Source organism: Terrapene carolina, unplaced genomic scaffold, assembly GCF_002925995.2.
Source record: "Terrapene carolina triunguis isolate 2854851 unplaced genomic scaffold, T_m_triunguis-2.0 Scaffold238, whole genome shotgun sequence".
NCBI lineage: Eukaryota > Metazoa > Chordata > Testudines > Emydidae > Terrapene > Terrapene triunguis.
Genome location: NW_020664589.1, coordinates 218,026 through 229,394, shown reverse-complemented (window position 1 = coordinate 229,394; position 11,369 = coordinate 218,026). Strand labels below are relative to the sequence as shown.

The 11,369-nt window shown below is 49.8% G+C and overlaps 1 protein-coding gene across 2 annotated transcripts; it reads right to left on the bottom strand.

Moving 5' to 3' along the window:
* Positions 1-297: 297 nt before the first annotated feature.
* On the bottom strand, positions 298-10,792 carry LOC112111430 (glutamine synthetase). 2 transcript variants are annotated; one of them, XM_026657344.2, is made up of 7 exons: positions 10,660-10,792; positions 9,500-9,675; positions 8,398-8,559; positions 5,192-5,338; positions 3,272-3,399; positions 1,906-2,105; positions 298-1,031 (listed from the first exon to the last, which is right to left on the bottom strand). In XM_026657344.2, exons 2-7 carry the CDS (start codon positions 9,663-9,665, stop codon positions 710-712), a joined length of 1,125 nt encoding a protein of 374 aa, XP_026513129.1. In that variant the 5' UTR covers positions 9,666-9,675; positions 10,660-10,792; the 3' UTR covers positions 298-709. The 2 variants fall into 2 exon arrangements, with proteins under 2 accessions (XP_026513129.1, XP_026513130.1); XM_026657345.2 differs by lacking the exon at positions 10,660-10,792 and adding an exon at positions 10,151-10,395.
* Between the last annotated feature and the right edge of the window lie 577 nt (positions 10,793-11,369).

The following is an 11,369-nucleotide window of genomic DNA, read 5'->3' as shown; positions in this document are numbered from 1 at the left end:
TCATTAAGGATCCCACAACACTTATCTTCAAGGTCGCTTCATTATCTTGGCCAAATTCCATCTCAGGCAGCCACATATGGCTATCTACATTCCCCGTCAGTCAGCAGTTTTGCTTGGAAGAGGTATCTTCTCCCCCGCCAAGTTTCCTAACCAGAACTATTCCTTAGGGCCATCACCACTGCACAGCTGCCACGTCTCACCCCATGGGTGGCTGCCTATCAGCGGTAGATTAAATGATCTCAGAGTTAAACCTGGAGAAACTATAGAAAAATGCAAAAAAACCTTATTTATAGCAGAGAGCAGCTGACATGTCAGCCAATAAGACTATTTATTGTTACCTTACAATACAAACACGGCGGGGGGAAGGAGGTGGAGAGGGAAGAAGAGGCCTGGGGGAGCGAACAGAGTCAGCAGCTTTTACATAGGAGTCTATGTACATCACAGTATAAAGTCAATTAAAAAAAATTAAATCCAAGTTTTAAAACCCTCATGTGTGATCTAAAACCAGTAACCAGGAGTTTGGCTGAGAACTATATAGATTCTCCCTCCCCCCACAAATACATCTACAAATATTTTTCTAAGCCACCATTTCACAAGACCAGAAGCAAAGTTCTAAAGAGTCTGGACTTTACAGCTGACCAGGTCACACGTTCATAAAACCCACATGAGAAACTAGGTTAGAATCAAAACCCCCACCCTCTTTAAGGCCTCATTTGTCTGCATAGTCTGTCGTTTGCATCCCTGTCTCGTTGAGACACGTCGTCCTCACAATGGCCTCTGTGACAGCATACGGGTCGCAGTTGGCTGCAGGCCGGCGGTCCTCGAAGTAGCCACAGCCATCCTGGCCGACTTGGCGGGGGATACGGATGCTGGCCCCTCGGTTGGCCACGCCGGCAGAGAACTCAAAGATGCTCGAAGTCTCGTGGTGCCCGGTCAGTCGCCTGGAGTTGTCCCTGCCCCCTCTAGGGTCGTACACACAGATGTGGTAGTTGTGTCGCTTGCTTAGCTTCTCAATGGCAGCTTCAATACATCTAACCAACAAGGAGAGGAACAGTTTAAAACACGGCTATGCAGCACGTTGCCCAGTGGAACCCTGGGCCATGGTGGGGGCTCCCAGGCACTACCGCAATACAAGCAATAAAGAGATTGTGTTGAAAATAAGGGCTCTGAGTGCGGGGTGTGAATGTGACTGAGAATCCTGCCAAATGCCATTACTCAAGCAAGAGACACACTCAGGGCTTCAGGGACAGGTGGCACCTCGGTCTCACCTGTTCTCTGTCTGGGGCACACAACTGTGGTCTTCGGAGAACCAAAATGTCTTAGTTTGACTGAAGTCACTGGGCCCAACATTGGGTATGCGGATGAAATTCAATGGCCTGTGTTATGCAGCTCACACTAGATCAGGGGTGCCCAACCTACGGCCCACCAGAGCATTTCATGAAGCCTGTGACCGGCTTCAATACAACATATTAACGGACGAATCATTAGAATTTTGTTGTTGTGCGCAAATTTTATGCATGGATTTCTTTGTTTGTTTTTAAATAGGTTGTTTCTACGGATAGTACTGTCTATCTAAATACATACAAAACAAGCCAAACTTAAAATACAAATCAACAAAGGGGACTTTAAATCTTATTAAAATATGTAGAATCTGTTTGGCCCACACCAGGTTGTGCTTAGGTTTATGTGACCATCATATGTAATAAGGTTGGGCACCACTGCACTAGATGATCCAATGGTCCCTTTTGGCTGCAAATCTACAAAACCAGTTTTCTGTCTGCCTCACGCGGACCCAGTGCACGGGCTGTGGGGAGGGATTTCACCCATTCTCTAGAAGCCATGTCAGAAAGCCCCTCAGAAAGGTGCTACTAACCACAATGACCCCAGACAGACTCATTCACTCACTTGAGACCGCCCTCCTTCCTCATGTCTTCTGTGCTGTAATTGGTGTGGCACCCAGCTCCGTTCCAGTTGCCAGTCATGGGTTTGGGGTCCAACGTGGCCACGACCCCAAAGTCTTCACAGACACGGTGCAAGATGAACCTTGCCATCCACAGGTGATCGCCCATCTCGATGCCTTCACAAGGCCCGACCTGGAATTCCCACTAGAAGGGGAAAGACGAGCATTAACGCTAAGGTTTGGGTTTCTCCCTTAGCCACTTGCTTTTGACTCAGTCGATCATGGCAGACTCCTGCCCAGTGCTCCGGCACGCATGCCAGTGAGCTATTTATCAAGGGTTTAATCATCCGGCTCCTGCCAATGTGCAGGCAGAGGCTGCGCCACCCAGGATGGCTAAGCAGAGGCTTCTGTCATCTGATGCCTTTCAGAGGCAACTTTATAGCACCTGTAGGCATCACCCAGCCTAGCAAGGATCAAGTGCAGGACACGGAAGGAAGTGGACCAAGGAGCTTAGGAGGTCTCACTTCATTGCGGGTTAGAATCAAGTCAGGGCTCGTTAAGGTGTAGGGCGGACAACACTGCAGTAAAACCCTCCACTTATCCCGAGCAGGTACAGCCAGTGTAAGATCTTCCCCCCTCCCTGCCTTGCCAATGACCCTCAGCCCTATTCCACAGACAGCAGGGATGGGGGTGAAAAAAACAAACCAAACAAAAACTCCAAACAACTCCTCCTGGGTGCGCCAAGACTCTAGGCCTTGTCTACATGGGAAAGTCGCACCGGTTTGACTTAAGGTGCGATTTTAAAATGGGTGCAACCCTCTCATGAGGAATGAGGAATTAATGTGAGCTAATCTGAAACAGGAGTGTCCATTCAGGGTTGGCGCTAGTTTAAAAGTCACACCTTCAGTGAAGCTGGTGCAGCTTTCTCTTGGAGACCAAGCCTTAGCTGTACGAGGTCACGCGACTCAGTGGCAAGTGACCATGCTGGGGTAGAGGAAATCTAGCCTGCACAGTGACTTTGGAAACCCCTGCTTCCACCTTTCAGCACTGGAGACCAGGTTCTCCAGAAGAACCCACTGCCCCTGGTTGGAGAAGGAGCTAATTTCTCCTTTCCATGTAGATTTGCTGAAGACCACAGATACTCAGGGCAGACAGCTCTCTTTGGTACTGGGCAAGCGGTCAGGTGTGAGTAAGTGGGGCAGAGGGAAGCTGGAGACTGGAAGAACCAGATCCCCAGGGAGAGCACCGCAGAACTAATGCTCGGGGCATTGCCAGGCAGTGCAAGGTAAGTATTCCAACTCCCCGTCAGCTTCCTGCTTCAATGAATGCTCCCTTGACAGGACAAATGAGAAATGCTCCTTCCGTACATACCTGGGAGGGCATGACCTCAGCATTGGTGCCACATATCTTCACCCCGGCATAGATGCATGCCTTGTAGTGGGACTCGACAATATCTCGCCCGTACACCTTGTCTGCTCCAACCCCACAGTAATAAGGCCCTAGAAGGGAGACAAGACACCACGTTACCAACCAAGGCAAGCTCAAGGGAGGAGCAGTGCCCCTTCATTTCCCATCCCACACGCTTATCTTCTAGCGTGCATTTAGAACTCGGAGACGTTCCCAAGGCTTTTCTTCCAGCACAAGAGCCCCAACAGCCACGGAGATGCAATGGCTTCTCCAGCGCGGCTCCAGACTGAGCTGAAGGGACTTCGTCTAGGAGCGAGAGCAGTTCAATCTCCCTGGCACATCCAATTGTTGGCCTCCGCTAGGTTGGCGGCAACACGACCAACTGTTGTGTGGACACCTGCCCATCCTATCGGAAAGGTATTGAGACCAAAAGCTGCTCCATGTGAGAGCTGTTCGGTGGACACGACCAGCGAGGGGACGGATTGGAACAGCAGCTAGGAAGGGAAAAGCTCCATAACCCATTCCCAGCACTCTGGGCCATTTAGTCTCAGGTGTTCCCCAGTATTCCCACAGTAAACTCGGATGAAGCGTCAATTTCCCCACAAACCTCATTTATACTCGAGCTATTGCATTCCTTAGTACTTCGTTCCAGCAGAGAGCCTGCACAAACTAACTGCTCCCAATTAAATAGAGGCTTTCCCAGTGTGGGGGTGGCAGGAAGAAAGGAAGTGACCAACTGCTCCATTACAATGAACTCCACCCCTAACGCTGAGGCTGGCTTTTTGAGATAGTTCTGACAGCTACTGTTGCCTGTGTTTATTGCAACAAACTTGGAACCTGAATGAGTGTTAACCTGCTGCAGTTTGCTACAGGTTTCCCTCCTTCAAAGGAGGCAGTTAGCTCTGCAGTACAAACTCAGAGGGAAAAACAGAGATGTTGAGAATCAACCCCAGTCAGGGGGATCTTAAAGAAAAGAACACAACCCTCTAGCGTCACTACCCCCACACAATCCAGTCTAGGCAGCCGAACCAGTTTGTGTGCCGGGGGTGGGGGAATTTGCTGGAGTGCCCAGCCTTCACATGGCCAGTCTTTATATTAATAACCGCCTGCACATTTTTTTCCCCCCAGCCAAGTTCTCCAACCCTCGACAAACAAGTTCTAGAATGGAAAAGTTTGTGTAATCTCAGGCAGTGTCAGGAGAGTGGTACCACTGCAGGTCACGTGACCTGCAGGGCACATAATACACAGGTGTGCCACTGGTACTTAGCTGAACTTGGCACAGTGCTGCCTGTAATTTAAGTTTCAGGAAAAAGCTGCACCCACTTGCCTAGAATGCTAATTGGTAGGGTGATTCAGGGGAGAAGCCCATGGCTGGATCAACACCTTCAGAAGGAGTTCTGGCTGTCTGAAGTGAGAACAACAGCTGAATTAAGCCAGCCAAGGTCATCCACCCACCAGTACCACTTGGGATGGAAGAGCTTTTTTGCTTGGCTTCACTCACTCAGCAAGTGAAAACAGCCTTAGATGTAGGTCCCACCATGAGAACTGCATTGGGGATGGTGTGTGTGTGTGTGTGTGTGTGTGTGTGTGTGTGTGTGTGTGTAAACACACCTGCACCCACGCAGAATATGAGGCTCTGCCCACATGGTTCTCGTTGCAGGATTGGAGCCCCAGTCATGAACTGCATAGGGCTTAGCACTGATCCTGTGATGCATTGAGTGCCTCTGATTGCCATAGAGGTCAATGGGAACTGCACCTTGTGAAGTCAGTCCTTTCATCGTAGAAGAGGTGCAGGAGTTGGGTAGCACTGTGCTAGCTAGCAGGAGTCTGGGAATACTAGAGGGGGGGGGGGGACATTCAGGGGCAGGAGAGTCTAGCTCTTACCTTGTGGACCTGGGAACCCATTATCAGGCCAGCCGTACGGGTGTCCATTGATGCCCAACAGCGTGTACTCTTGCTCCATTCCAAACCACGGGTGGCTGTCCTTAACCAAGTCCATGACCTTTTTACATGTGTTCCTCAAGTTAGTTTCTGGAGAGAAGAGAAATTCCTTAATTAGACCTGAAACACTTAACCTGGGGATCAGAACCCTCCAGCATTTCATTCAGCCCTTCACTTGAGGGCCTCTCTTACTGGGGAAGACACCAGTTGGCACTTTTCCTTGCATAGCCCTCTATGAGCTATAGAGGGTTCTCCTCCAGCCACCCTCTCTCTGCTGGGAATCTGCAACCAATATTGTCATTATGAATTCATGACACTATATTAGTTTGCATGGCGACAGACTTGTCTCAAAGATAGGACTAGGACGGCCCTGGCTGTGGAAAAGCTGGGCTGAGAGGCCGATAAATCCAGACCAACACAAGATGTGTTCAACAGCGGGAAAGGGAATAAGGAAAGTAACTGGTTATACAAGGTCATCTCCCTCTATCCCTGAATAAAATGTTCTCTGCTCACCCACCATTTGCTTTAGCATTGGAGGAAGACAACAGTGCTTGATTTCAAAGGGTGTGTAATTTTATATACAAAGTGCAAATTTAACCCCCTGCCCATTAAAATTGATACAAAAATCCATCAACATCTAAGTAGCCATATACCCCCCGTTGCCTCCCCCCATCCCATCACCACAGTATCTGGCCATCTGCCAAGTAGGTATGGATTTAGACCACCACCAGTAGTAGGCAAATAGGCTTCCCATTTTACAGATGGATACAGTCCCTTAATCAGAAGGGATCCATCTTCCCACCCTACGCATGTGTCCCCAACCAAACTTTCCTGAGCTCTCTTCCCACCTCACTGCCCTCCTACGTTCTGGGCCAGCATTTGAGCTGGCTGAGCACCAAGGCTAGTCTATCTGGCTTTCTCCCTCATGGGAGTGGCACAGAAACCCATCAGAACAGTCCCGAGGATACTGTTGGCCCAAGTGAGACCTGGAACGGAAGAATCCAGGTAAAGGGGAGAAGAAGGAAATGAAATAACAGGTTTTCCCTGTCAGAGAATGGCAGCCAGCAGGCAAGAAGTTGCACTTTTACCTACAGTGTTCATTGAAGAGACCCAAATGCTGCTGCGACAAACCCCAGGGATTTGTAAACGACAAAGCACCAGCAACATTTTCTTTGAAAGGTCCCACTTAGAATGTTTATAGGGTGGAGAGAAAAATGAAGAGACCCTCTAACCACGTAAGCTGGGCACCTTCAGAGGAAAGTCAGTTCAGGGATTGGCATTCACTGGGTATCAGGTAAGTGCCGGCTACCATATTCCCCTTTGAATCTCTTTAGCTCTACCAGGATCATGAACATGGTACAATAGAGGCATTTAAACAAGCTTCAGAAACGGAGATATTGTCTCCTGAAGCTCTTGCTGGGGGAGAATCTGGCTCCGGTTCAACCCCAAAATGAGCCACTGCTTTAAAGATACAGTTGAGCCCCAGGCTGGCTGCTATGAATCAGCTGATTCCTTTATCTGTAGAGGATGGTTGGCTAATTTAATGAAACAAAATATTGTAACCACAGGAAATGTGTAGTGCATGACGCAGGACCTTTCTGGATACTTTTGCCAGAAAAGCGCTGCTTTCATTTATCAAGCCAAACGCAGCTTGATTCAAGGGATAAGGAATGTCTCATATGCTTAAATTACTGGGGACTGACAAATCTATTAAACCATATTGCCTTAAACACTGTAACATGGATAACCTCCTTGTTTGACAGAATACAGCCAAGTGCATGGATTTAAATACTTTTGATTATTTTAAGCCATAAATTCAGTCATCTGAGATCACAACAGTTGCTTCTCAGAGCTGTATTACTGCTTGATAGGGGTCCCTAGACTCTGTTTGCCAGAAGCTGGGAATGGATCACTTGATGATTACCTTATGTATGTTACAAGAACTAACTTAGAGAGCCCACCAACACGAATTTACAGGTAGAGACCCAGGACTGAGCTTCAAGCCTGCACACTCCTATTAGACGGGTGTCTCAAAAAGTAGGGCAATTCTTAAAGGTAATTGACAACACAATAATTATTTTTATAAGTCCAGAAGTCAGGATTTAGACTATGATACTTCACACAAAAGTGAAATGCCAGAGTCTTAGTGTTTTTTACAACCAACCAACCCTATCTTGGGCCACCACACCCCTCAGACCTCCACCATCCCAGAGAAAGCTTTGCATACCAACATGTGGTCCCCACATGCAGGGGATCACCTGACCCTCCTTTGCCCTCACAGGAGCCAGGAGACTCCTCATTCATAACTACACCTCGTTCACTCTCAACAATGATCCAAGATCACTTTAGACAAGGTCAGGAATCAATCAGCTTCTCCACAATCAGGCCTGATTCCTGCTGTGCGCCTGACAGGTGACTGTACCCAGCTATCGGCCAGGATCAAAGATACAGATATCATAGGAGAGAAGATCAAACTGCTGGAAGCAACACACGAGATGCAGATGTCCTTTCTCAAAGCCACTAGTGGAGCTTTCCAGCGGCATGGGAAAAGGAAGCATGGGTGGTGCGGAGCTAAGGTCCCAGGTACCTTAACCGAGCTTTGCTTACTGGCATATTGTTTTTTATTTAAAATACACTTGAATTCCACAATCATTTCTATGTTTTTAAACCCTAACTGCCAAGTTTCTGTCTTAATGTTCAATATGCTACATTCTAGTAATCTGGTTACAGTAAGTATTCAGGGAGATTGTATATTTGGGAATACAGGTTAAAATTACTTGGTGCTGGCCTGGTCTACGAGGAGTGCGGTGACCTCTGCCGATAGAGGCAAGCAGAACATTAGCTACTTTTTGACTACTCAATGGAATTCTCCTTGTCCTTCCAACACCCGCTAAGATGGGTTCCTGCAGATAACCAGCACCAGCCACGGGGTTTTTGCATACCTAGGCTAACTGCAAAACATAGCTCAGTCACTGACTAGCACATGCAACTTCCCATTGACTTCAAGTGGCATGGGGGGTGCTCAGCTCTTCTGAGAACAAGGCCCTAATATTTTGATGCCGACGGCACTTAGCTGGTGTGTCTGTTTGGTAACACACTGGCTCTAGTAACAACCAGTTTAGGACAGTGCAGACAGACAGGAACCTCACCTGCATGTTTTCTGTTGTATTTCAGGACCTCACACAACACTAGCTTGTTAGGGTCCAGACAGAAGGGGTCTCGGAACATCCTGACTGGTATCAAGAACATATCGCTGTTGGAGCCTTCGGCTTGGTCTGTACTGGATCCATCGAAATTCCATTCTGGGACATCTAGGAGCGAGAGGAAAAAGGACAAATCCCTAAGGATAAAAATCCCTCCATTTGATCATGTTAAGTGTTCAAGAATTTTAAGAAGAGAGCAATCAAGAGCCCAAGGAGGATATACTCCGCAACATGCCACTGAAAACTGCTTCAAAAGGAAATCCAGGAAGCTTTTGACTCTCCTGTATCTAGATAAAGCCCAGTCCTGCCGCTACTACTTCCATCACTGACCATGAAGGGAACACAAATCCAGCAACAGCCATAGGTGCTAGAACTAGGGGTGCAGCAGCACCCCCTCATTTGAAGCAGTCTCCATCATTTATAGGGTTTCGTTTTGTAGAATGGCTTTCAGCAAGCACCCCCACAATAACTCCCCTTAACCTCTTTGATGGTTCAAAGAGAGTAGATTTAGCCTTCAAACAGCTCACAGCATTTTTAGTGACTAACGCACCAGACAGGGTTATCATCTCCATTCCAGCCTGAGAGGTGCCTCACGAACTAGAGGTTTGGCCTCCGGGCCTTTAGCTCTGTATCCACAGCATCTAGCCAAATCCCATTACAAACCACTTTTGATGGAATCCCATTTAAACGTGCTTCTTGGAAATGAGCCCTGCTCTTAAGAGGTAAGAATGCTGCCCCCTCACCATCCTAGCATTGATGACAGAGATTATGGATAGCAAACACAATCATCCCGGAGAAGGCTGGCTATTTACCATACCACCTTACATACATCCGCAACCCTGTTCGTTTACTTTGTATAATCCGCAGGGAAAAGAGATCTGTTCTGTGCATTATGCCACCAAATGAATCAAACAAACATACAGCAGCTCCTCATATGATGTTACTAGTGTTACAGGCCTTGCATCTAAAACTCTTGGCTTCTATATTTTGCTCCATGTACAGACACAAGAGGGTGACTGCTCCAAACAGCTGACAGGCCCAGCATTACCTTCTATGCACTTTGGTTCCTGGTCCATGGTCCGAGTTTTACAGCGGACTCCTTCTCCACTCCCGTCAATCCATACGTAAGTCACCAGGACCCTGCCCCCTTGGGGAAGCCTCATGTACTGGTCCCTGACCACCTTGTTCAGCTTGGAACTGTGTGACACAGACATGATGACTGATCTAGAGAACGGAGGAAAACAAAAAAAGTCCCAGTTAGAGAGACCCTTCCAGAACAAGGTGTACTCTAGCCATGGGGAGAGCAGGAAAACCTCTCAGCGGCTGGGGCTGACAGCCCCCACAGCTCACTCCTTCCCAGCAGGTAGATGGGAGAGCAGGCAACTTATTTCTCCTTACAGTGGTAACAGAGTCTGGGCAGATGCACAGTTTTATCACCTTGCACCATTTCCTTTCCACTGCAGAGATGGGGCTTTGGCGCCATTTCCTATTTAAATGTTGTAACTGAGGAACGATTGACCATCAAACCCGGAGCAGTTCCACCACCCGATTCAAACAAACAAACAAAAAGCCACCCCGCCGGCCCGCCACACATACAGCGCCTCCCTGCCGCCTTGGGACGCGTTTGCGATTAGTTCCATCGCTGCACAAAGGCAGTCCTGCCCCCCAAGCGCGGCCTTGGTTAAAACAAGTCATTTACAGAGGGCGGGAAAAGGACCGTTGGTATCCGGGAGAAGCGATCGAAAGCGCCACAAATCTCCGGCAGAGACCCAGGGACGGCCGTGTACGTTGTCAGGTTGGCGGGGCTCGTCTACACACCAACGCTGGAGCGGTTTGGCTACACCGGCGTGGCCCGAGCGCCCCTTCCCCAGCGCGCACGCGGGATAAAAGGGAGCCCCGTGGGGCAGGGGAACGGGCCGGGACTCCGGACTCGCCGCATCCGCTCCACGGGCTGCGCCAGTTCAGTAGTTTCGGTTCAGCGCGATGCGCCCCAGGGGAGCGGGGGAAGAACTTTCCCGGCGGGGCCGGGGCCGGGGCCGGCTGGCAGGAGAGGGGCCGTTTCCCCCCGCGGGATCCCCGACCCAGCAGGGCTTGAGCCGCCGCCCGGGAGCAGCGTCCCGCCGGAGATCCCCGGGGGCAGCCCGGCCCCGGGACCGGGACCGGGACCATCCCCGCCCGGAGCACGTGGCGCCCGCGCTCTCCACTTACCGTCCCTGGCCGCGCAGGAGCCCAGCGATGCTGCCGCCGCTCCCCGCCCGCAGCCCGGCTGCCGCCGCCGCAGCCTCTTATAGGCGCCCCAGCCAGGCAGCGGGGCCGGGGGCAGAGTGGGGCGGCCGCTCCCCCGCTGATGCAAGAGCCGGCAGAGGGTTGGCTCCCTTCGCCCCTCCCCGCGCTCCGGGCTGGCCCCACTGCGCGCTGGGGTGGGGAGTCGCTTTGCGCTCTAGTCTCCCCCACGCCCCGGGCACAGTTTGCGATTAGTCCCCGCCCAGCCTGCCGGAAGTTTGGAACAAGTTTGGTTCTTTGGTCGGGTTGTTTTCTGTTTGTTATTGTAGGGTCGCCGGGCCTGAAAGGTGGCTGGGACGATGGTGTTTTTTTTTGTGCTTGCACGTGGAGCCAGGCTGGGGGCTGCCTAGGGAGGAGAGGTGCACAGAGGGTGGATTTTTGAGAAAGTTTAAGGGGGAGGGGTTGTGGAGGAAAAGGGGGTGTTTGGGGCAGCAGAGGGGCAGCAGTTGTGACCTGTGTATGGAGTGTTGCCCAACACTCAAACACTCTTTTTAAAACCTCAGTTCCTGGAGTCAAGTGATATAGGAATATCAGCTTGCTTTTCAAAAATATGTTTTATTCCTTTGTGGGGCAGAGAAAAAATAAAACAACCAGACAGCAAATAAAAACACAAAATGATTTTTTAAAATTATTTT